This window comes from Octodon degus, unplaced genomic scaffold, assembly GCF_000260255.1.
Source record: "Octodon degus isolate 3935 unplaced genomic scaffold, OctDeg1.0 scaffold00052, whole genome shotgun sequence".
Lineage (NCBI taxonomy): Eukaryota > Metazoa > Chordata > Mammalia > Rodentia > Octodontidae > Octodon > Octodon degus.
The window spans coordinates 1,804,242-1,829,521 of NW_004524628.1; the positions used below are offsets into that span (position 1 = coordinate 1,804,242).

At 50.6% G+C, this 25,280-nt stretch overlaps 1 protein-coding gene across 1 annotated transcript in view; it reads right to left on the bottom strand.

Annotated features, from left to right (window-relative positions):
• Positions 1-864: 864 nt before the first annotated feature.
• The window catches only part of Fbln7 (fibulin 7), a 31,712-nt gene continuing 7,296 nt past the window's right edge, over positions 865-25,280 (bottom strand). The window contains exons 2-8 of the mRNA XM_023717438.1: positions 15,526-15,685; positions 13,734-13,904; positions 6,980-7,105; positions 5,778-5,918; positions 5,180-5,317; positions 4,757-4,895; positions 865-2,396 (exon numbers count right to left, since the gene is read on the bottom strand). Coding sequence (XP_023573206.1) covers positions 2,024-2,396; positions 4,757-4,895; positions 5,180-5,317; positions 5,778-5,918; positions 6,980-7,105; positions 13,734-13,904; positions 15,526-15,685 — 1,248 coding nt within the window. The 3' untranslated portion in view covers positions 865-2,023. The remainder of the gene's footprint in view (positions 2,397-4,756; positions 4,896-5,179; positions 5,318-5,777; positions 5,919-6,979; positions 7,106-13,733; positions 13,905-15,525; positions 15,686-25,280) is intronic.

A 25,280-nucleotide genomic window follows, 5' to 3' on the forward strand; every position in this document is an offset into this window, starting at 1 on the left:
AGATAAAAGATGTTAGTTTCTTTAGGAAAAAATAAGGACAGAATCGACATAATGTAGATCTCAATGTCCCCCAAAGGGTCAAGGTTAAAACCCTGGTCTCCAGTTTGGGACTGTTGGGAAGTGGTGGGAATTGAAAGCGGCAGGGCCCAATAGGAAGGTCTGAGGTCACTGGGGCATGACCTCAAGGGAGATTTTGAGGCCTTGCACTCTCACTCTCACCTCCCCACCTGTATCTATCTCTCTCTTAGTCCCCAGCCTCAAAGCCATAGATCTAATGGCTTATAGATTGCAACCCTGCAAAGCTGGAAGCCAAAATAAACCTTTCCTCTTCATAAATTGATCATCTCAGATGTTTTGTTACAGTAACAGACCACTGATCAACAGAAGTATAGATAACAAAATATGACCCAGAGGAAAAGGTCTCAGATATGAGGCAGTCCCAAGCAGTCAGACATTCTTATTTTGGTGCTGGGGGGCTGGGATGCTATTGGGGGTGCTCTCAGTATGTGACTCTGCAAATGGGAAGTGGGTTTGATGACAGCAGATCTTGGTGAGGAAAGCTGTCTTAGAATGGGCCAGCTTTTTATCAGTTATCACATTCCAGTTGAGGTGGGCATCTCCCCACATACTAGGGAGTAAGAAATTTGTCCCTCCCAACCACCCCTATCCCAAGCAGGAAAGGCCCACCACGCTTACAATCTTACTTTCGGAAACACAGCCAAGACCCTGGACTCTCCCATGGGGAGGTCTGCCCAATGGACCAGGCGGCCTGCAGGTTCTGACTCACGAGACACAGGACGTAGATAATATTTTAATAAGTCTTACAGCAACCCAGAAGAAGCAGGCTGGCAGACCTTCGTTCTATCATTAAGTCCCAGCTCAGTCCAGGGAAGGAGAAGAAAATTTCAAAAGCAATTTTTGACTATGTCTCCTTTTTCCCACCAAACATGACAAGGATAAGCCATCCCAGAAACCATTTTATCTGGGGTTTGACCATTCGGCTGTTGACACACTTCCTTGCCTCCATCTCATACCAGGACAAATACGAAGCAGAAGTCCCCCTAGTAGATCAACATGTGTTTGCATGTTAAGCCTCCCTCACAACAAAGGCAGCCATGATGTTTTAACCTGAACCGTCCCTCACTCCACCCCACACTCTGCCCTGGCCGGTTTTCCTCTTTCAGTTACATGGAAGACATTGTCCCTGCCTTCTACCATCGGAAGAAGGTGGCCAAGGGCAACGTGACCGTTTTCCTAAACTCTCCATGGCCAAATGTCCTTACCCATCTCCCACATGGCCAAGAAAACTTCAGACCAGTCACACAGCCCCAAACATGACCTTGGCGCTGTCCTGCTCACTTACTCGGGCCCATCCATCCCAGACAGGAAGAGGAGAGCAGCTGTCGCCTCCCAGAGGAACTGGACTATCCTGCTGGGGCGGCAGCCAGGCAGGGAGAGCTACTGACTTTATTTCCTCACGTAGAATACCAAATTAGGTTCTTGAGATACAGTGTCCCCAAAGGGACATGATTTAGGCAGAATCCATGCTTTCCTGTCAGGCCCTTCATCTGAAGGATGTGTGTGGCTGATAGGCTCTCCTGCGCTCTCTGTTCAGAAGGCTGGCAGGTGTGTCACACAGGTGTGGACGAGAGCCACATGCCCACCGCGGGGGGAACTGCCTCTGACATCAGCGTGCAGAGGCCTGGCTGGACCCTCAGGTAGCTCGCGGCACTTCGTCCACAAGCCTTGGCTAGAGCAGAGCAGCAGGACCGCCGTCGCGTCAGGCGCACTCCCAGGTCTCCCTCCCCCACTCACTCAGACTACAGTGCCACGAACGAAACCATGATGGTGGAAGTCTGAGTTTCTGTGTCACCCCATGGGACAGTGTGACACTGCACTAGAAGTCTGGGCAAGGACCAGGCACAGCAGAGAGATGTCTGTCACAGTGTGTGTCCCCAACTGAGTCCTTGGGGGATGAGAAATCAGCCCAGATCTCTGCACCCTTGTGCTCCCCGTGGCACCCTTAGAAGTCATATGGGGACACAAAGATGGTGACCTTGGACACATGGTTGGCCTGGAAGGAGCGGTCCAGGTATTCCGACATGTCCACATCCACCTCCAGCGTCTGAGGCCCCTCCAGGGTCTGCACGAGGATCAGCTCCCCTGTCTGCCGGTCGGAGCGCTGCATCACAAAGTGGCCACGGCTGTTCCCACCCACGATCCCAAACCGCAGGCTATTGGGTGCCGATCGGCTGGGGGCTGAGGCTGTGGCCATGCGGAAGAGCGTGATGGGCGTCTTCAGGTTGGAGGGCAGAGAGAGGTAATGGAAGGAGATGGTCTTGGGCGTACTGCGGCAGGGCCTGCTGTCCATGGGGCAGGGGTTTCGCTCACACTGGCTAGAGCAGAGGCAAAAAAGAAAGCTGTCAGATTTGGTCCTCTTGCAGGGTGACCCTCCCTAGCCAGGGGTCCTGACCCCAAACTCTGGGGCTGCAGGCAAGAAATGTGGCTGCAGCGAAGCATGGCTAAGGAAGAGGTGCTGCTTCCAGTCCTGGGGGCCCTCCCAACCCACGTGTGTGTGTGTGTGTGTGTGTACATGCCTATACATGTACAAATGCGTACATATGCATATGTCCTGTTACTACAGTTGTTATAGAAAGTTAAAGCCTCAAAAGATTAAGTAATGACAAAGATGGGGCTGGGGAGATAGCTCATTGGTCTAAGCACCTGCCTGGTAAGCACAAGGACCCGGGTTTGATCCCAGGTACTGCACACTGTGCACTATGAGTCCGAGCTGTGTAGTGAGACCCTGTACCAAATAAATACATTTTTTAAAAGATTTAAAAAATTATAAATGCCACACCAGCCCTGTCTCCAGGGCAGGCTGAGCTGGCCACACACACACACACACACACTCACACACAAATAATAATAATAATAATAATAATAGATGTGAGGGCAGGTGCCCTTCTCAGCAGTAGCTGCCAACATCCTGCAGAGTGTCCTCCTGCACCATGAGCTTTCCAAACTCAACACCACTCATTCTTAAGCAGGAAGCGCTGGCTTCCTGAGCCATCCGGATTCCGGGTCTCACGCAAATGACTCTGATATTTGCCTGCCTTCTCCAAGGTAAAAGACAAGGATAGGAGTCAGCCTGTTGGGGGATTCTGCACTCATGATTACGCAGATCAAATATCACATCTGACCGCTAATTTGATGTCCTTGATGGTTACCACAGCTAGTTTTCTTGTCCCTTCATTAAGTGACTCCTTGAGGAAGGTTTCAGTGTCATCAGTCTCTCTAATAACTGCTACCCCTGCCTCTCTTGCTGCTTCTAATCTGCCCAGTCCTTTTTTTTTTTTATTTTTTTATTTTTTTTATTTTTTTTATTTTTTTTTATTTTAGGGAAGGGTCTACAGGGTGTTTAGGGTCTCACTACTAGATCAGATTTGTGGTGATCCACCTGTTTACAGCCTCCCAAGAGCTGGGATTACAGGCACGTGCCACCACGCCCAGTCTCAATTGTCACCTCAGTGCATCCCAGGGGCTGGGCCAGCACGGCAGGCCTGGGGATCCAACCTCTGGCCCCTGAGCCTGCTTGCAGGTATTTGGCCTGCAGAAGGCTGCTGAAGTATTTGGCCAGCCCTCTGCCTAGTCCTAATAACAATCAAAATTACTTTTTTTTAATCATTCATTTTTAATCTCAAAAATAAGCACAACTAGAAATAAATGACATTTCATCAAAAGTTATAGTCAAAATCTAATACTTTTTTTTTCTGGCAGAACCGGGGATTGAACTCAGGCCCTTGTGCTTGCCACGGAAGTGCTTATTCTACTGAGCCATCTCCCCTGTCAAAATTACTTTTTTTATAGCATCAGTTCTCTTCATTTTAAAGACATTTCCAGGGGCTTAGGATCTCTCTCTCTCTTTAAATCTCTCTTTTTGGGCTGGTGAGATGGCTCAGTGGTCTAAAGCACCTACTTAGAATAAGCTTAGCAAAGCACAGGGACCGCGGTTCAATCCCCAGCACCACATGCCAGCCAGCCCTGCCCCCAGGTGGGCTGAGCTGGCCACACACACAAAAAAATAAATAAAATTAATTAATTAAAAAAAATCTCTCTTTTTAAAAATGTATGTGGTACAGGGTCTCGCTACACAGCTCAGACTGACAGTGATCCTCCTGTTTTCAGCCTCCCCAGTCCCGGGATTACAGGCACGCGCCACCACGCTTGCACTGGGTTGGCGGCTCAGCCTGCCCAAGAGTGGAGCCAGCGCAGCATGTGGTACCTGGGATCCAACTCTGGTCCCTGAGCTTGCCTAAGCAGGACCTTAGCAGGATCTCTTTTTGAGAAGTATCTGTGCCTTATGTGAATCATAGTCATTCCTCCTATAAAGCCCATCTCTCAACCTCTAAAACAACTTTATTTACTAAATTCTGGGGTTACCAGACTTTAGCACCACTGGAAAAGCAGAGGGATGGGATGGGTAGCACCCTGACACGCCCCTGACGGCAGTCTGTGCCAACTGGGGGCGCTGCAATCCCTCCATCCTCTGCGGCAGGCACACGGTATATCTCTCCCGGGGGCACGCTGAGTTCTTACTGCACCAGACCAGCAATGCATTAAGTGGATGCAAGGGAAACGGATGCTTTAGGGAAGCTGCGTGCCCACCTCCCGGCCCCTGGTCTTACGGGTAGGTCCAGAAAGTTTCCAGCCCAGCTGCACGGGGCCCGGGTGAGGGCGGCCCTGCTGCACTCACAAGGGAGAGGTCTTCACATAGCTCACGTTGTCGCTGCCCTCAGGACATTCGGGACTGACGCACTGGAAGCCACCCCCGGTGTTGATGCATGTGGTCCCCCGGGGGCATAGATGCTGTTGGCCAGCACACTCATCCACATCTGAAATATGGGACACACGAGGAGGGTTGAAACCCCTCTGGTTCCCCCCGCCATCAAACCACATGAAAGGCTGGGACAGGTCCGAGGATGCAGTCTCCACTCGCTTGTTCTTAGAGCAAGAGCTTTGTCCCGCTTGACCATCTGGAAGGCGGCTGCGGAGAGTACAGCCTCGCAAGGAGAATGCCTCTTTCTGGGGTCCCTCTATGGGATCTGACAGGCGACAGCAGCTCAGAGGACCGGGTGTGGAGGGTGCCCGCGGCCACCTGTCTCTGCCACTGTCTCACCTTCGCAGCTCTTCCCGTCGGCCAGAGTCTGGTACCCGCTGGGGCAGGAGCAGCGGTAGGAGCCCGGGGTGTTCACGCACGCGTGCATGCAGAGCCGGGGGCGCCCCTCCTGCCCGTACAGCTCGCACTCGTTCACGTCTGCAGAGGAGAAAGCGCCCGCCGTGACTCTGGAGCCCTGTAGCCGCATGGACTGCCGTGGCCCAGGGCGACTGCAGTCTCTGGTCATCAGGGGAGGTCGCCAAAGGTGGGCTGGGCAGGAAAGCCGAGCGGGTTGGGGACTCCTCCAGGCAACGAGTGCAGGCCCCTGAACAGCTCCAGGGACTGGTCTATTTGTGAGTAGAGACCCACGCCCCGCCCTTCACCTGCCAAGGTAGAGTTGGAACTGGGTTCATGGCTCTTGGTACCCAAGAACGCTGGGGCGAGCCTCATATTCCTGCTGTGTTCCCTATAGTGTTCTGGGCACCCGGGCCATCTAACTCGCAAGGCCCTAAATAGGGCTGCACCAAACCCACAAAATGGGCGTGGCTCACGATGCCACGCCCACACAGTCCCGCCCTTCCGCATGCGCCTCCGCCCCAGCCCTCCGGGCCCCGCCTACCCTGACACACGCTGTCGCCGGTTCCCGCGCCGCTCAGGTGGAATCCCGCCTCGCAGCTGCAGTGCTGCGCCTGCTCTACCTGCGCGCAGCGGGGCGCGCGGCTGAAGGCGGGGTCGCCGGCCGTGTCCCCCTCGGGGGCCGCTGCAGGAGGAAGACGTGCTTAGTGCGCTGCTCCCCGGGCCGCCTTCCGGGTCCCGCAGCGGGGAGGCGCCGGAGAAGAACTGGCACGGGCACAGCCACGCTCAGAGAGCTGACTCTGGAGCAGGTAGAGGAGAGACAATGAACCCCGGCCGAATGGGGGGCACAGGACGTGGAGGCCCCGGAAGGCCACGATGTATGGCAAACAGACCGAACTATGCCCACGAAGGTGGAACGTTTGCATTTCATTTTAAGAGGCTTAAAGGAAAGCCTGGCCAGGTGACGCTTGCACCTGAGCATTTTGCCCCCATCTTTTTTTTTTTTTTCCTCCAGGTACTTGGGATTGAGCCCGGGGCTACATCCCAGCCCATTTTAAATTTTGAGGCAGTACTCGCTAAATTGCCTGGATCTGGCTCAAATTTGCCTCAGTCTACCATAGTACTGAGATTAAAAGCATGCACCACACCTGCCTTGAACTTTTTTTTACAGAAGTCTTGGTTGCAGTATAGTTTTGAAATCCCATCTCTTCTCCATAGAGTCCTTAATTGGATTTTTATGCCATGTACAAAGCCAGCTACTGTGTGACTGAGACCTCTAGCTGGTGCTATGCAGACTTACTGATCAAATATCTGGTTATCCAGCTGCTAAACCGCTAGGGACTGCATCGGTAGTCCCTAACTGCGCAGGGTGTGGTGGAACCATTTGCAGGTAATGTGATCTTGTTGGCAGAAGAAATGCTGCTCAGTGCATCTTGTCCGGGAATTTGGTCAAATTCCCAACCTGGAAGCTGCTAGCTTTGAGTCAGTCCTGTCACTCATGTTTTCTTCCATAGGGAGGATTAGAGCTCTAGGTACATAGAAGAGCTGAGTTCCACCACAGAGCCACTTTAGTGAGCCAGAGAGATCAACGGGTGGAACCAGAGAGGAAAAGCCCATGGGCCGAGGGGCCCTAAGCTCTGCCCTCCTCTGCATTTGGTGACCCATGACTAAGGTCCTCATTCCCCTGCCATGAGACTTCCTCCCCACCATGGGACATCCTTCCCTAGCTCCACAGTGGCTACGTACCAGCATGGGCCTGATGCTGACAGCGGATCCCAGTCCTTCCTGGAGGACAGAGGCATCTGAACTGGTTGACTCCTTCTACACACGTCCCACCATGTTGACAAGGCTGACTGGCACACTCACTGATCCCTAGGACAGAAAGATTTCCAGACACAATTATGTGAGCTCTGATTCTAATGCGAACAGAAACCAAGGCTGGGCCAGCTTTGTTTCCATTGCAGCACCACTGTGGCTTTCCACCTCTCACCCTCTCCTCCTCCTGCAAGAGCTTCGAGGGGACAGATGGGGTTGGGAAGCAGCCCACTGCTTCTCTAGACAGCAGGCCCTGTGCCTGGTGCACAGTGTCCCCCAGGCTCTGCACGCAAGAGCTGGCCCAGCCCTCGGCCCCACCCTGCCCAGGGGGCACTAGGTTATTTGCAAGGTGTGGCCTGGGCAGCTGGAGCCATCTGGTGTGCTGCCTGGGCCTCTGGCCTCCTGGCCTCGGCCAGCCAGCACCTAGGTGGAAGCCCTTTAAGCAGGTGTGAAACTCAGCAGTGATGGCAAACCGAGGGATGGGCCACTGGTGTGTCCAAGGATCGGGGAATGCAGTTCTCCACATTCCCATCCAGAAGTCCCACGATAGTCAGGGAGATAGCTCTGCAGCATAAGCCCCTGCCTGGCAGGCACAAGGTCCTGAGTTCAATCCCCGGTAGAAAAAAAAAAAAAAAGCAGTGAAAGAGAAGTTAACAGAAGCCCCGCTGTGATCTACACAGAGTTTGTTGGTGTTTCCCTGACATCAGTAAAGGAAAGTGGTCATTGCTCACCCCCAGCAGTTCTATGGAAAAGCTATACACAGAGGTACATATTTTGTTTATTAGTTTTTTCTTCTTGAACTCAGTGACCCTCCTGCCTCAACCTCCCAAGTGCTGGGATTACAGGTATGCTTCATCACACCCAGCTCCCCAGGGATGCTCATTTCAAAGGTTCAATAGATTTTTTTTTTCTGAGCACTAGGCTTACAGGTGTTTTTCTTTGCTTGCTTATAATTTTTAACATTCTTCCATTTTTCTACCATAAACATTTATAAATGGTTTAATTAGAAAAAGGTTATTTCTGAAAACCCTCAAGCTGTGTCCGTGTTATGGATTCCCAGGCGTGCTGTCTTGCACACACAAACTCAAGCTGGAGGAGAAGCGTTGTGAGCGCAGACTTGGCTACTGAGGCTCCCGAGAGGCTGCAGCAGGTGCTCTGCTCTCCATGGGCAGCGCAGCCTCGTTTGGGTGGCTGGGAATGGACTTCGGCTTCCCTGTGCCCACTGCAGGGTTTCTCTTTGTAGGGACCCAGGCCGCCTGGGGAGGCTGCCACTCCGGGGGAGAGCCCGGTCTGTCTCTCCCCCCAGCCACTCCCCGATCACAGGACCCACTGGTTTCCAGGCTGGGCCTGCAATCACACTGTACTGCCGTGTCCACACCATGTAGCCCCAGTGATGCTTGCCAGCCTCGTCTGAAAGCTGGGCTGTGAAGATGCGAACAGGGAACCCAAAAACTCAGACACTGACATCTTTCACCGTGGCTGCAGACGGCCAGGACTATGGTCTCTCCTCTGGGTCCCTGTGTGGAAGACAATGGACCCTGTGGGGAGGGCAGGAAGAAGCCAGCGCCGGGAATGGGTCCTCGGTCTCGCTGTGGGTACCCCTGGGCAGTCACGTCTCCACATGCTCCAAGCAGACCACCTCATCCTGATGGGCAGTGGGGCGCTCAGCAGCCCAAGGCCCAGTCTAGTACCAGGTCTGTGTCCAGATGCCAGGACAGTTGTCATTTCATTCCCATGGGGCCCCAGCAGTGGCATTTAATTAGTGGTGGCGATTTCAGAGCTGTGAAAAGGGTGATGCAGAGGTGGCAGGAGAGGTTGATGAGCCCGAGCCTGGCAGTAATCCTGTTTTAATTAACCATGCCTTGAGCACTTCCTGTTCCCCTGACACTAGCTAAATTTTTCTACTCATGAGCTGTTCTTTCCTCTTCTAATTCCTCCCTGATTCTGTTACCTTACTTCACATTTTTTATTTCTTCATCTCACTTCTGAAGTTTTCTCACTTCTGTACCTGCTGCTGTTTCATAGTTTTTATCTTTTTGGGCAGTGCATGTGTGAGATAGGGTCTCTCTATGTAGTATGGGTTGGCCTTAAACTCACTACATAGCCCAGGCTACCTTGAACTGGAAGCCATTCTCCTGCCTCAGCCTCCCAGGTGCTGGGATTATAGGCATACAGCACCACGCCTCTGGCTCCGTTACTCATTCTGGAGTGAGATAATTGTTCACATACAGCTTGGGTGACTTTATGACTCCAAAATTCCCACTTTTGTTGCTGTTTCAGCAGTTGAACCCAGGGCTACCTCTTTCCCAGTTCTGCCTGGTTTATGTGCCTGTTTGGGTGATTGTCTCCTCCCTCATGCCTCTTCCTTCCAGTAGTGTCTCCTCAAAAGGAGGGTTGGACAGGGAATTTTGAGGTCTCCTAAGGCCACACAGTTCCAACCACAGAAGCTTCCTATTGGAAAGCAAAGCAAATCCAAAGGTTGAAAATTTTGGACCAGAAAGGATGGCAGTGAGACAGATCTTCGTCAAATAACTGGGTTTTAAAGAGAACAAATGCTGTTGAGCGACCAATCAGAAAGGAGATGCTTCTAATGGAAACAGCATGAGTTTCGACAGAAGATGTAGAGTAACCCATTTAGGACATCCAAGGACAGGAAAGCCATGAAAGAGATATTTTATATCCACTCAAATTGACATCCAGCACACTGTTTGGACAGGGGGAGAACTCAATTTCTTTTAGGGGCAGGATGAGGGGAGGGTGAGGCTCAACTTCCCATCTGCTGGGATTATAGGTGCATGCCACCACTCCTGACCCAAGTTCTGCCTTGTTCTCTGTCCCAAGTGCTTGAGGAATCAACTGAAAAGATGTCATTTGAGCAAGGTAACACTCCCACAGAGTAACAACAAATAACAACCAATTGTCAGTTGTGAACTTGATTTGGGCCCCAAGAAAACGGAGCTTTATGAGTATGTGATACAAGTGAGGGGCTTAAAAAAAAGACTAATTAGATATTTGATGTGCTAATGAACTGTGTGCTCCTAACTGGGTTTCAGGTAAGATCACTCTAATAGGAAGGAATGGTGATGCACACCTGTAATCCTAGCACTTGGGATTGACTTACCTATCACTATTATGTGCAGGTGTGAATGTGCCTGTGGGATCGGGAAAAAGCCCAGGGCCTCGTGAGTGTTGCTCAAGAATTAAAAAAAAAAAGAATAGCTGGTGTGGTGGTGCACACACATGATCAGCACATGGAGGCTGAGGCAGGAGTTTGAGGCCAGCCTGGGTAACACAGTGAATTCAGTGCCAGCCTGCACTACAAGGTGAGACCCTGTCTGAAAAGAAAAGAGAAAAAGTTCACATCTAAAAGCACGCCCTTCAGGGAAAGAAGGGAGAAAGGAAAGCAGGGTGGTGGCCGAAGCCCTTGCCTAGCATGTATGAGGCCCCGGGTTTGATCCTCGGCAGGATGTACATCTACCTCCCAGCTCCTCACGCTGAAGCCATCACTAGGTAAGGCAAATGTACTAAAAAAAAAAATAAAAAAATGACTTGCCTGCTCAGCATAAAGGACCAGAGTTAAATTCCTCATAAAAAAAAAAAAAAAAAAAAAAAAAAAAGGAACGGGAAAATAATCCAGGAAGCCGCAGGCTACCGTCTGTCCTGCAGTTCTGGGCCTCCCCTGCCCGCTGGGTGTGTGATGGCATAATTCCGTGTGGTCTCCTTCTAGGCCACGTTGGGTTCACTGCCCTTTCCAAGCAGTTGGCTGGAGAGCAGGGATAGCTCCTCACAGTGCTGCCAGGTCCCCCGACACGGACACCATGACACTCTTTTTTTGTACTGGGGATGGAACCCAGGGCCTCTGCGCTGTGCTGCAGGTGCAATCCCCCATCCTTTGTTAATTTTCTTTTTCTTTTTTTAAATTTGAGACAAAGCTTTTCCCAGGATGAACCTGAATGTGTGGTCCTCCTGCCTCAGCCTCCCAGTTCTGGAATGGCAGATAGATGTCCACCAGACCCGGCTAAGTAACTCCTTACAACTATATCTCCCACCTTTGATATTTTTATAATTAACTTCCTGAAGACACATTTTTTCAGATACCTTCTCTGATCAACTGTTTCTATTTTAATCACATGACACTCACTATTAAATACACATTATTGAGAAGAATATTTGGATAATATTTGCCCAAGGAAGAACAAATAGCACATGGGTAAAACAGGCTCCACCCACACAACTGCTGCCTGGGGTGGGGGCTGGAGAGCAACCAGCCTGGATCCATTCTTTAAAGAGCCGGATATCCACTGTAATGCAAATCAAACGTCCCCGGGACCCTCCGCTGCAATTGTCTATAATTGTGAGGTGCTTGGCTGGAATGGAGAGCTCTCAGGGCCTAGAGCTGATCCTAGACACTGGCATTTTGTGACCTGCATACCCCTACCAGCTCCCAGTGGCTCTGAGTGCTTCTGGTCATTGACTTTGCCCATGTTCTTTCCAGGAGAGGGAAGGAGAAGCCTGAATCCCTCAGCGAGGAGCAGTCTTCGGCTCCACATTTTCAGACATGGCACCTTCCTGAGCTTCCTCTCTGTTTGTAAGTTATTTAAGCAAAGTCACCTCTGGTCCTGCGAAGGACCAAGTGCTTGAAGTCCCAGCTGACCTGGGAGGTTGACATAGAAGGAGGTCACTTGAGCCAAGACTGGACATAGCAGGACCCTAGCACAAAAACACCCACCAAGAGCAGAGTAACAGATATGTTTACAGATCAAGAAAAGCAACTTAGGGAAAGGGCCAGCTAAATAGCTCGACCCACTAAAGCTCTTACTTAGCTAGAGCGGAAGGACCAGGGTTCAATCTCCGGCACTGCCCCCGTAGTATGCTGAGACAGTGATTGAGACTGGGCATGGTGTTGTACGCCTGTAATCTCAGGGCTTGGGAGGCTGAAAACAGGAGGATCAGTAAAAGTACAATCTACACAGTGAGACACTGTAGACCCGATACTCAATACATTAAAAAAAAAAAAAAAAAAAAGCAACTTAGGGAAACAACACAGAATTTACCAGAAAGGATATCCAAACCAAAGTGTGATTTCAGAGACCAGTAATAAAATGACACTGAAATTGCTTCCTTAAAAACAACACTGATGGGGGCTGGTGAGATGGCTCAGTGGTCTAAAGCACCTACTTAGAACAAGCTTAGCAAAGCACAGGGACCGCGGTTCAATCCCCCAGCACCACATGCCAGCCAGCCCCGCCCCCTGGTGGGCTGAGCTGGCCACACATACACACACATAAATAAATAAAATTTTGTTAAAAAACAACAACAACACTGATGGGTTCTAACAAACGACACACTTCATCAGCTTGAAGCCTCTTGTTCGTTTGCTTGACAATAGTTTTGGGATTTTATAGATCCTGAAAGTACCGATGCTGCTACCGCTGCCAATTAATGACTCCTTAGAACACTACAGGACAGATTCTCTTTTGACACTGTCAGTTGCTGGAGAAACTTATAATAAGATTATTCAAAGTAGAGCCTGCCAAATAGTTCAGTGGATTAAAGCACCTACAAACAGGCGCAGGGACCGGAACCCCGGCCTGCCATGCTGGCCCCGCCCGCGGGGAGGGCTGAGACAGCAATTAAGACAGGGCTTGGTGGTGCACACCTATAATCCCAGCTCTGGGGAGGCCGTAAACAGAAGAATCACTATGAGTTCTATCTAGTAGTGAGACCCCGAACACCTGGTAGACCCTTCCCTAAAATAAAATTAAAAAAAAAAATTCTTCAAAGTGCATGTGGACTAGAGAAGTGTTTGGGTACTTCAACTTGATTTTGTGTATATTTTATGTTGAAAAGCCGTCATCTAAAACCTGATTTGAGAGGAAAGAGCATTCTGTCCCTAAGCTTTTGATAGTTTGCATAAATTGGAATCAGAATTTTCTTGTGTTTGAACTATTTTAAAATTAAAATTCTGCTGATTAAGAAAAAAGCCCACCCACAGGCCAAGCGCTGGCTCTGCGCTGCTCTTTTCAGCCCACTTACTTATGCAGTATTTATGTTTCCCCTCACTCTCTGGCTAAAACTCACGTGCACTCTGCCCTGCAAATCCCCCTGAGTGGTGTGAATGTCGGGTATCCATGAATTTTTCATTGCACGTTCAGGAGAGCCAGCACGCTGTGTTCGCCACCTTTCATTTTTCTCTGGATCAAGAAAGTACTGCGTAATACCGAGCGCAGAGAAAAGAGAGCCCTTGTCACATCCCAAAGTCTCCCCAGGAGCTGTCTGCTCCAAGTCCCAGTGTAGCTGCAGAAGACCCCGCAGAGGACACAGGCAGGCTAGGCCGCTGGCCGCCGTGGGTATTTCCTGTACCTCTGCCCCCAGCCACAGGCGGCCTCTGGTCCTCACACTGATGCGCTCCAGTCACCAGCGTCCAGGCTGAGGGGAGGCCGGGAATCCAACCACCACTCCCCGCTGTGTGACCAACCTAACTTCCTTCACCTCTGTGTGCCTCTGTTTCTCTATATGCAAAGCAAGTCTAGGTCAAGGTGAGGGTTTAGCAAACTGGTGCAGCATGCAGGTGAGGGGTCAGCAATGTGGACCCTGTTTTGTAGGTGTGAAGCTGTGTCCCAGGGGAGGACCCTTCCCCCGACAGCTCCCCAGGTGCACTGGGGGGCGGGGAAGAGGTCAGTACCTCTGCAGCGGGGCTGCTCAGCTGTCCAGGTGCCGTTGGGGAGACACGCGACGCTGCTGGGCCCTACCAGCCGGAAGCCTGGGTTGCAGGTGAAATGGACTTCGTGGTCCACTAAGTACTTGCTTCCAAACTTCCTGCCGTCCTGAGGGGCGTTCAGGGGCGGGCAGGAGGCTGCGGGGAAAGAACAGGGTCAGGAGGGCGGGCAGTCTAGAGACCTCGTCTGTCCCATCATGGTCTCTACCGCCTTAGGGACCCAGGCCTGGGCATGCGCTCTTCTTGGCCTGCGACGCTGCCTCCCCAGACCCCCTCCCGGCTCCCTCTCCCTGTTTAGGTCTTCGGTGATTCCCCAGCCGGGTGCCCAGAGTGTTGACAAGAGGGAGGTCAACCGAGCCCTCTCGGGCACCCTTCCCCACAGCACATTTCATTTTCTTTCTAGCGTTCGCTGCCATCTGCATTTCCTTGGTGACTTGGTGGTCTAGGGGTTTGTGTCGGTTCTCAGAATGAGGCTGGCTGTGTACCCAGCACCAGCCAAGTGCCAGCACAGTGATTGTTCGGTACTTGACTGTTAGGCACTTTTTTTTTGTTTGTTTTTGAGACTTGTTTTGTAGTCTAGGTTGGTCATGACCTCACTGTGTTGCCCAGCTGGCCTCAAACTCACAGCGATCCTCCTGGCTCAGCCTCCTGAGTGCTGGGATTGCAGGTGTGTGCCACCAGACCCTGACAGGTAGTTTCTTAAAAAAAACTTGTATGTTTTGGGGTCAGGGAGATGGCTCAGTGGAATAAGCACTTCCCTGGCAAACGCAAAGGCCTGAGTTCAATCCCTGGTTCTACACTAAAAATAAAAATTAAAAAATAATAAAACTATGTTTTGGTGTCAAAAAGTTTGAAATGTTTTGGGGGAAAAGGTGTAGGGTCTTTTGTTGATGAGAATTCTTTAAAAACACTCACCCAAAACAAAAGCAAACAAAACAACGTGCAGGCCTCACACACAGCAGGTACTCAGTATAGGTGGGTAGAATGAACTGACTGGATGTCAGTAATTGAAAATGACTTTGCAGTCGTGTACCCAAAACAGAAATGAAGGCCCCACCCAAAGGAGGACTGACTCTAAGAGCCTGTCCTGGCGAGTTCTTACAGCCGCATACGCCCCTACAACTCCATATCAGTCCTGATGGTGACTCCTTTGAATAAGGAAACACCCAGCACGTTGGTACAGCAGGTCCAGCTGGGTGGCCACCGGAAGCATGGCCGTGGGCATAGGTGTGGCCCCGGCCCTTCCTCTCTGGCGCTGCTCCTGAGCTCTGGTTCCCGCAGCCAAGGACCAGGCAGCTCAGCTGCAGCAGCCCTTCCGCCCCAAGTTCCGGCCTGGAAACCCGCGACCCTGCACTGCATCGCCTGGAACCGGGAGCCGTGTTGGACCTTTTGGCCTTTCAGCGGCTCCATGCCGCTTCCCCAGAGAGCTCAGTGAAGGGATGAAGTGGCGGGTATGAACTGGAAGCCGATTTTGTTGTAAGAGAGGAGGGGAAAATAAGGGGGAAGACCCTGCGGTGCGCAAGACACAAGAAGGAAGCCAAGTATGGGGGTCGTGGCGCACTGTGCCTGTGCGAAGGCCTGCGCAGAGCGCAAGCGTGGGAGCGCTCTGCCCCTTCCATGCTTTTGCTGTGAATCTAAAACTGTTTGCTGCATCCAAAACAAAAGCAAAAGCAAGGGGCCAGGGAGATAGCTCAGTAGAATAAACGCTTGGAAATGCTGGTGTGGCTGCCATGGCCTCATGAGCGTGGAGGGGACCTACCTGGCGGGGCGTCAGGCGCCAGGCGGCCCACGGAGCTCTGCAGCGCGGCCAGGCGGCTCCGGGCACTGCGCATGGCCTCCGCGAAGCGCGCCTCCTGCCCCTTGAGCAGCTGCTGCAGCTGGCGCACCGCGGTGAGGAGCTGCTGTCTGCTCAGGCAGTTCTGGGGAGAGAAGAGACGCTCAGCGCCCTCCGGGTTTCGGGGGCCCACACCGCCAGTCCACGCCACCCCCCTGCTCGCCCTCACAAAGATCCTGCCTACCCAGGGATCCAGGGGGCAGCCACGTGTGCCCAGCGAGGCCACCAGTCCACAGCCCCACGCATATGCGCCACAGCCTGGGTTCCGCTCCCTAAGACCAAACAAGGGCTGGATGGCAGCCCTGACCCAGCAGGTGGCTGAGCAATGATTTGAACCCAAAAGACCTGAGTCCTTAGTTGTTTCCTCCGCAGGACACTGCTAAATTTCCCACTGTAGAAGACCCTGCAATCTGGGCCTTGTGAATGTTGTCTTTTTTTCTTTCAGGTCTTTTGCGTCTTCACCCTGAGCTACATCCCAGCTCATCTCCCAGGCCCCTTTTAAATTTTTTAAATTTTGAGATAAGGTATCACTAAATTTCTAAATTGCTTAGGCTGGGCAAAAATTGTGCTGCTCCTCTTGCCTCAGCCTCCCAGAGGGCTGGGATTACAGGTGTGCACCACCATGGCCCCCTCTCCCTTGGACATCTTTCAAGATGCTAACACATATAAAATGTGCAAAACTGGAGTGCCCAGTGGCCCCTGTACTTACCGGGGACTGAACTCCAGACCCTGCACTTGCCAGGCAAGCGCTTATTCTACTGAGCTATCTCCCCGGCCCCGGCCCCTGTACTTAAAAAACATGACAGGGAAAATAAGAAAATGCAACTCAATAGTTAGAGGTATTCTGTAAAAGTCAACGGTCAGTTCTGAGAAAATTGTTGAACATGGCAGAAGGAGGAGGATGTTGATACAGACTAACTTAAGGCCACCTAAGGCTCCTACTTACTGATAAAAATCTCTAAGTTTCCAGTCCCAACCGCCATTAGGGGCTAGGACATGAAACAGAGTAAAATGTAGGGGACTCGCGGGTGGGTGGCAGCCGGAGTGACCAGGCCAACACGTGTCCCCTCGGCTGGGGCTGTGTGTCACCAGCACGGTCTCATGTCACCTGCCTTGTGTCCGCCGCAGGCACGAAAATGCCACAGCAAGGCATCGATAATTTTTCTTCAGAGAGAGTTTGTGGATCATTTTTTGATAAGAATCATTTGTTGTAAGTCATTAGGGTAGAGTGTTAACTGTACAGTGTTACCCATAACTTCTTATACTGAAGAAAACCTCAACATAAATGAATAAAAGTAGCAAAGCAGAACGAAGATGTAAAAGACTAAAGATAAGCATATTCTATAGAGAATGTTTCCTACTGTATCTATATGCTAATGTTCTTTATTACATCTTCATAAACTTAGGCTTTGCTCCTTTCTAACATACTTGCCAATTTCATTTTTCTTTTTCTTTTTCTTTTTCCTGTATTTTACAGAAGGGTCTACAGGGTGTTCAGGGTCTCACTACTAGACCCGAAGCGTAATGATCCTCCTGTTTACATCCTCCCAAGAGGTGGGATTACAGGTTCCAGCCACCATACCCAGTCTCAACTGCCATCTCAGCGTGCTCTGGAGCAGGGCTGGCACAGCAGGCCTGGGAATCGAACCCACGGCCTCTGCACCTGCTCGTAGGCACTTTAATCTGTTGAGCTATTTGGCTAGCCCTACCTGCCGATTTCTTATAGTTTACATTTCTTGTAAATCAGTGTTAGTTTCAGATTCCTCATTCAATTCAGCTCTCTGACTTAAATATACAGCTAAGTGTAGCACTGTTCATTAGTGATTACTTCCTTGTCCCCCAAAAATGTTCTGTGATTTTTTTTTTTTTTTTTTTTTTTTGTACTGAGGATCAAACTCAGGACCTTGTGCTTGTCAGGCAGATGCTTATGCTACTGAGCTATCTCCCCGGCCCAGTTCTATGAAATTTTTGCAGGATGAAATGCAAATCTTTCAGTTACAATGTGAATTAAAAACTGTCAATCTTGATTTTATTTACTGCATTAATATTATAACTTAATTAAGCATGACTTTTAGTCAAATGTGTTGTGGAATATAATCATTTATACTAAATGGGAGAAAATGAAAAGGCTTAACAATAAATTAGATAATTTAAAATTGGGTCATTCCCTTATATATTATCTTATATATCAGGAAAGAAATGTCATTATTCTTCAGTGTTTAAAAAAAAAGAAGGGGCTGGAGAGATGGCTCAGTGGAATAAGCACTTCCCTGGCAAGTGCAAGGGCCTGAGTTCAATCCCTGGTTCTGCCAAAATAAAAAATTAAAAAAAAATTTTTAAAAAGGAAGGAAAAGGGGCTGGGAAGATGGCTCAGTGGAATAAGTGCTTTCTTAGCAAGCGCAAGGGCCTGAGTTCAATCCCCAGTTCCGCCAAAAAAAAAAAAGGAAGGAAAGAAAGGTTGGTTGATACACCTAGTATAAAATTTAGATTTAACTGAATAAAAGGAAAATATTCAATAAATAAATCTATGGATGAATTTTAATAGACTGCTTCCACAATTGATCAGTGGGGTATGTGTGAAACATAGGAACATATCCATCATTGTTAGAACTGAGATTAAAATTTGTTCCATATTAAGCATACCAAAAACGCAAGACACATAATTTAAATATTCCCACTGACTATAACAAAAACAAAAACAAACAAACAAAAAAAACCTATGGGGCTGCGGAGATAGCTCGGCAGTCTGCGTACCTGCCTGGCAAGCACAAGGACCGGAGTTTGATCCCTGGTACCACATGCTGTGCTGGCCCCAAAAGTGAGTGTGGTGGTGTTCGCCTGTAATCCCAGCATTGTGGAGGCTTAGACAGGAAGATCACTAAGAATCTGAGCTGTCTAGCAAGATCCTGTATCAGATTTTTAAAAAAAATTTAGGGCCAGGGAGATAGCTCAGTAGAATAAGTGTTTCCCCGGCAAGCGCAGGATTCTGAGTTCAATCCCCAGTACCGCAATAAATGGGAGATAGCTCAGTAGAATAAGTGTTTCCCCGGCAAGTGCAGGATTCTGAGTTCAATCCCCAGTACCGCAATAAATAAATAAATAAATAAATAAATCTCATTTGAAATAAAATAAATAAATAAATAAATAAATCTATGAATACAAAGGCTCCCTAAGGCCGAGATGTAAATGTGAGGTTGTGAGTTCAATTCCAAGTACAGAAAAAGAGAAAGAAAGAAAGAATTCTAATGCACCCTAAAATATCTTCAGGAAGTCAAAAGGTGCAAAAGACTTTTAGACTTAAGTTTTACTTCATAGGAAGATTAATTAAGTTTTCAAAATAGATTTAGTTGTAGTACTACATAGCCAATATTCAATTGCTTACCCAAATAACCTTTTTCTGTCAAATGTTAGAAGAAAAAAAAAGCACTTGAAGGAGTAGGAACGCAGCAGAAAAGGGTGAGGGCCCACTATCCTTTTTCTTAAATTTAGTTTGTTACCTGTATGGTTTTTATGGATAGTAAGCGTGCATTGTAACAGTTTAAATAAAAAATCGATCAAGTTTGTCTAAAATGCTAAACTGGCTGTATAGTACAGTTGACGTTACTGCCTACACGAAAAGCGATTGAATATGAGCTTTACAATTTAGAATACTGTCACAAAGCCAGTGGGGAGACTGGCACGGAGACACACGGCCTCAGCAGCCTGGGTGGCATCCAGCTTTGCCCGCGCAGCGCCGCAGCCACGGCCGCTGCCGCCACGGTGGTGCAGAGGATGCCGCTGCCCAGCGGGGCTGCCAGGCCCGGCGCCTCGGGGCGCTCGGTGGGATGCCTCACGGAGGGTTCAGTGGGTACCTTGGACGGGGCTGGGTCCGCAGTTGCCCCTGGAACTCGTTAATCACAAGGGCTTCTTGGCCTGGCCATAACTGGACCCGATGAGGCGTAGCCCCAAGTGCAACTGCCAGGAGGAGAAGTCTTAATTGATTTCCTGTCTCCTCCTTGTCGTCATCCCTCCCACGCGGGTGGGACAGCGAACTCATGCTCTGCCTGCCGACCCGCACACTCACATCCTACCCTGCAGAGACAGAGTTGCAGCACCCACAGCCTTGGGCTCCACGGACCCCCTTTGGGGAGCACCACGGAGTGTACCGACTGGCTTGGCTTCTTCAGTGGCTGCTCCAGCTACTGGCTGCCAGGACCCCCGTGGGGAAGGCCGGCTCCATCTGTGATTACAACGGTCTGTTCTGTTCCTCTGCACTTCCTAGACCAGGCTACTTGGCCTGGGTCGTGTGGCTGAGGAGGGATGAAGCCAGCGTGGAACCCGTGACTTCCGCCCCAGCCTCCCACCCCAGGGTCACCTCAGGCGCTCCCGCAGGCCCTGCCAGGTTAGTGGTCTCACTGATGAATTGCACTAGGACTACTAAAGCTGAATCAGACAAAATCTCCAGAAGGCTTTCTAGTCCTTATGTCATTTTGAGGTGGGGCAGAGGGAACAGGACCGGATGCATGGAAGAAATGCCCCTCACCCCCCGAGCTAGGCACGGAGCAGCTGCTGTGGTGTTCTGCAAGCTGGCAAGGGCTGTGACAGCTGGAGAGTCCCTGGGGGGGGGGTAGTTGTGAAGCAGGAAGAGATCAATGCCAAGGGCTTTGCTGGGAAGGCGCACACACTACCTGGAAATGGGGGTGCTGTGGGGGGCCCAGGAAATAAGGAAAGGAGCGAGAATATGTGGAGGGAACAGGGCCGTTTTCCTGTGACAATGGGTAGCCTCTAACCTCAGTGCCACTGGCTCCTGGGACACTTCCTGCCTCAGAGACAGGGGCTGCTGTCCCCCAGATGGTCACCAGGGCTGAGATGTGCTTATCACACCAGCTGCAACAGGACAGCCTGAAAGGCCCTCTGACCAAGCAAACTGAGGCACATCCCAGGCCAGGAGGGACAGGGGAGGCATGGCCGTCCCTGTGCCCAGTCTTTGGGTAAGGGTGGCAGACGAAGTGCACAGTAAGGAAGATCCTTGGACATAGCAGTGAGCTGGGGCCCGAGCCAGGGGCCCGCGAAACAGAGAAGTGGGGCCTGCCCACGAGGGGCCATGATTCCAGAGTGCTAGAAACAGATTCTGCGGGACCCGTGCTCAGAACTGGTCACCCAAACGTTTCCCTTGTTCAAGCCAAGAAAGTTTTATCATCTTGCTTCAAAGAAAGCACACCCCCTGCAAAACAATTCAAAATTGAGAAAAACACTTTCTTTTACCCTTCAGGCAAAGACTGGTTTAGTTCAAACTAAAGAAAAACAAAGAACCCACCTCAGGACTACAGCCAAAGGCTGTCAAGCTTATTCACAGTGTCATCTGTGTCTGCTGGACCAGCGGACGCAGCTTCTACATCAGCTCTTTTGAGATCATTTTCAAATAAATGCACACAGCAGCCTTTCCACCCCAGTGGTCTAGGGAACCTCTCTCTTCCCTTTCCGTCCCCATTCCACAAGCCTCTGCTCAGACCCAGAAGAAGTTGTGTGTGTGAGCAAGTCACCTCCACCTTTGCATCTCCACTTACTGAGGTGTGCCTGAGGGGGTCCTTGGAGACAGCAAACAGGCTGGTCCCTTGGGTGTCACTGGGTGTTCCCTTTGGGCAGTCCCTTTTCCTCTCAGGGCCCTGGGCCCCAGGCATAAAAAGTAGCCACAGACTGCACACACCTGACAGGGCAGACCTCCCTCCGCATCTGGTAGGAAAGCTTAGCAGGGCCTGACAGGGAGCCCCCCAAACCAGACAGGGCTGGCACAGGACAGTATGCCAGGTCACAGGGTTAGTCAGTGGACCCAATAGCCAACCTTGAAGCTGAGGAGGCTGCCCAGTCAGGGCCCCGGGGTCACAGACCTCTTTCAAAGTCCTTAAAGAGATTCCCCCAAAAAAGTGAAAGCTCTAGGACCAGACCTGTGAGTGTAGGTCAGTAGCAGAGCACTTGCCTAACATAGGAGAGCCTCTGAGTTCTATCCCCAGCACTACCAAAACAGGCAACCCCCCTAAGCCAAGAAAACCCTGGCTCCACATCCAGCTTAGTCATTGATAACAAACAATGATAAACAGCCTCCACTTCTTTCAGTTAATCACTTATTTGAAATGGAACCAAGAGAAGGTGTTCCGATGAAATTCCTATGCCTTCGAGGAGAAAAAGAACAAGATTTACCATCTCTATTATGAAAAACTTCAAAGGGGTGAGTACTTTGTTTAACAACACCAGTGAGTGTTGCTGAGGTGTGAATCAGTTACAGAAATGACAACAGGGTCATTTCTCCATGTTTTCTTAAGCTGGAGTGCAGGTGGCAATTTAGATAGTTCTAGAACATGTGGGTCAGTGCTAAGAGCTGAGGGGGAAGAGTGGTCCCGAGGCTCCTGGAAGTAATGAGGCCCAGAGAATATTTCCTCCATGCCCCTTCCTTAGGGGTGTCCTTGTCCCACTTTCCCTGGTTCCATCTCCTGTGACATTTACTCCAGTAAGGGCACCAGAGGTTCCTCAGTGTGACTCCTCTTCCCTAGAACTGACACCAACTGACATCCTCATGGGAGGCCTCCAGCGACATCTTTACCCCTGACCCACCTGCTGGCACAGCGCTAGATTTAGTCAAAAACTGCACTTTAGCTCCTGCTATGCCCCTACCGGAAGCCGGTAGGCCTGACCCTTCCCATTCCATCAGGCCTCCTTGCTGTTGGAGCTCAATTTTATAAATGAAACTCAAGACCCAGAGTCTGCTCCCAGGCACTGAAGGTCACAGGTTGGCCCCCAGGGAGGAGTGGGCCATGGTGGGCAGACCTCCTTGAGGCTTTTGTTGTCACCTACCTGGCTCCAAGGTCTTCCTCACTGTCAGTCTTGGTGTGGAGACAAGTCCAGGAGCTTCCTCAGAGACAACAGGACCAAGAGCCCTCAGATGGCCGCAGATGACCCCTCAGCCTTGGAGGGGCATCTCGCACGTTGGTTTCTCCTAAGCCACAGCTATGCACCATGTCAGCATTTTGTGAATGGGAACACAGATGTTTTGATGCCATTAGGTCTAGGATAGACCTTGCCAAATGGGTGCCTGCCGGCCAAGGCTGGAAGCCTTCCGCGTCTGAGTCACGGCGTGCCATGAGTGCTTCCTCCAGAACTGCGTGTTATTTTAATTTATTTTTGTAGTACTGGTATTGAACCTAGGATCTGTGCACTGAGCTATACCCCGAGCCTTCTTTTGGTGTCGTAGAATTGCCCACGTTGGGCTTGAAATTGCAATCCTCCCACCGCAGCTTCCCAAGTGCTGAGGTCAGAGGTGTGGACCACAAAGCCAGGCCTCCTGAGACCAAGCCAGAGGTTGGCTTAACTCCACCTCTTAATCCCAGGGGTCTCTAACCAGCACCCACACACAGAGCCAGGAGAAGCAGAAGGATTTCTCTTGGGCAATTGCCCAAGGCCTTAGCATCAGCCAGGGTTCTCCAGAGAAAGAGAGGCTCTAGGAGACATGTGGGACACAAGTGGACAACATCTATCATGATATATATTAGAGATGAGAGAGAGAGAGACAGAGAGAGAGAGAGAGACAGAGACAGAGAGACAGAGACAGAGACAGAGACAGAGAGACAGAGACAGAGAGACACAGAGAGAGAGACAGATTAAGACACTGGCTCTGAAATTTGGTCTGAAATCAGCAGAGTAGGCTACTGGCTTGGAGCCCCCAGAAGAACCTGGATTGTGGCTCCAGCCCTAGGTGATTGGAGGCTTCATTCCTTCCTCCTCTGGGATCTGTGTTTTCCTCGAGGCAGAAACAGAGCCGTACAGCTGACCTCTGTGAGTTAGTTCAGATGGGGTCAGCCCTGGAGGATAAGTGGAGGTAAATCTCCTTTCCTGGAGGGCTGACCCCCTCTTCCCATCTCCGCGCGGAGTTCCCCTGCTGGCTGCCTGCTCCCCTGGATCCCGATCCTGATGCACTGCACTATCTCACCGTTGCGATGGTCCCTGGGGCCAAGTCAAGCGTGTGACACTCAGCAGCAGTGAGTGCCTATTTCCCCAGAGTCTCTTCCCAGACAAAAGACCTGGCAGCCCCGGAAACGGGGTGACCTGCTCATTTCCCTTTGGGATTAAACCCAGTACAAATTCAGGAGAGAAGAAGCTTAGGAAACCCAGAGAAACAGATGCGCTGGGGAGGAAGGAGCTGCGCTGGAAGGGGCTCTGGCAGGGCTCCGGCTCCCTCCCAGGGAGCACACAGAGGAGGAGCCAGAGCCAGGAGGAAAGGGCGAGAGGGGAGGTTGAGTCACCGCCCTGCTGGGCGCCCAGGACACTCAGCATCTTTCCCACATGAGTATAAGAGATTTTGAAAGGGTGCAATAGATACTGAGAAAACAGAATGAATCTGTCCAAAGGAAGAAATTACTGAGATGAGAAGGATGGGATGGGGTGGAGTGCGGGTGGAGAGCGTGGTGTAGGGATCGATCTATGTATATAAGTAGGATGGCTTGGGTAGCGGTATTGGGGATTTCTGCTGGTCTGTGGAAAGGAACAATTAATACTTAATGTTGGGGCCGGGGAGATGGCTCAGTAGAATAAACGATTCCTTGGCAAATGCAAGGGTCTGAGTTCAATCTCCGGTTCCGCAAAAAAAAAAAAAAAAACTTAATGTTTTTTGTCTTCTTTTTTTCATTTTCCCCCTCTTTCTCTCTTAATTATAACTTTTTTCTTTCTTTTTCTAATTTTACATACATATATCTGGTGATCTGAATGACTAAATTGAAGCTAACACTGCAATACAACAAATACTGTTGAATTCATATGGTTTTGCTTAGTGAAATTCTGTATCATTTGTAATTTTTTTATTATTACTATTTTGCATTCTCTTTCAAAAATTACTTAAAAAGAGATCTTGAGAGCAAACTTGGGGTTTATGTGGCTTTCACCAACGAATAAGGACCCCAAAGCCCAAGCGCATGTGGGCTTCTTACCCTCTCCGTGTTTGCTCTTGCTGTGGGACAGAAAGGCCTGCAGGCCGCATACTCAGAGAGCTCCGGCCCACCCCAGGGCCTTTGCACACACGGGCCCTCTCCCCAGAACCTGCTCTCCTCCTGTAAGCGTGTGTTTTCTCTCTGGCATCAAGAAGTCCCCTCTTTGGAGTTCCTACCTGCTCGCTTAGTGTAGTCAGGAGACCCTCCTCAGCGTCCCAGTGTGGCGGTCTGTCTTTGGGTAGTTTTCTAGTTTATCCATGTTTCTGTCCCTACTTGGTAAGCTCTGGGGCTGCAGGGACTGTGCTGCCCACACATACTGAGCTCTCACTGCCCGCCTGTTCTTCAAATGTCATTCACGTTCTTCTCAGCACAGCCCGTCAAGATGGGGATGTTGATGGTTACCACTGCTCAGAGGAGTCTGAGTGCTACAGGCCCCTCACCAGGCAGGGAACCCTCTGCCCACAGTGCCAGCGATCACCTCTGCCAGGACCCCCAGCAGTCCTGGGCCGTCTCTGCAGCTGGCATACACCCCTGCGGATGGGCTGACTCCCGAGGCCGCGGTGCCCTCCTGCTGCCACTGTCCTCATCTCGGGCCCTGCTCCTAGCAGAGGTGCCGGCTTTCCCTGGGAGGCCCCTGGGCGTGGGGCAGGCGTGGGAGGTCCTTTGCTCTTCTCTCCTCCCCTGGCCCTGCTCCAACAGTGGGACTCAGCTGCCACTGTCCTCCTA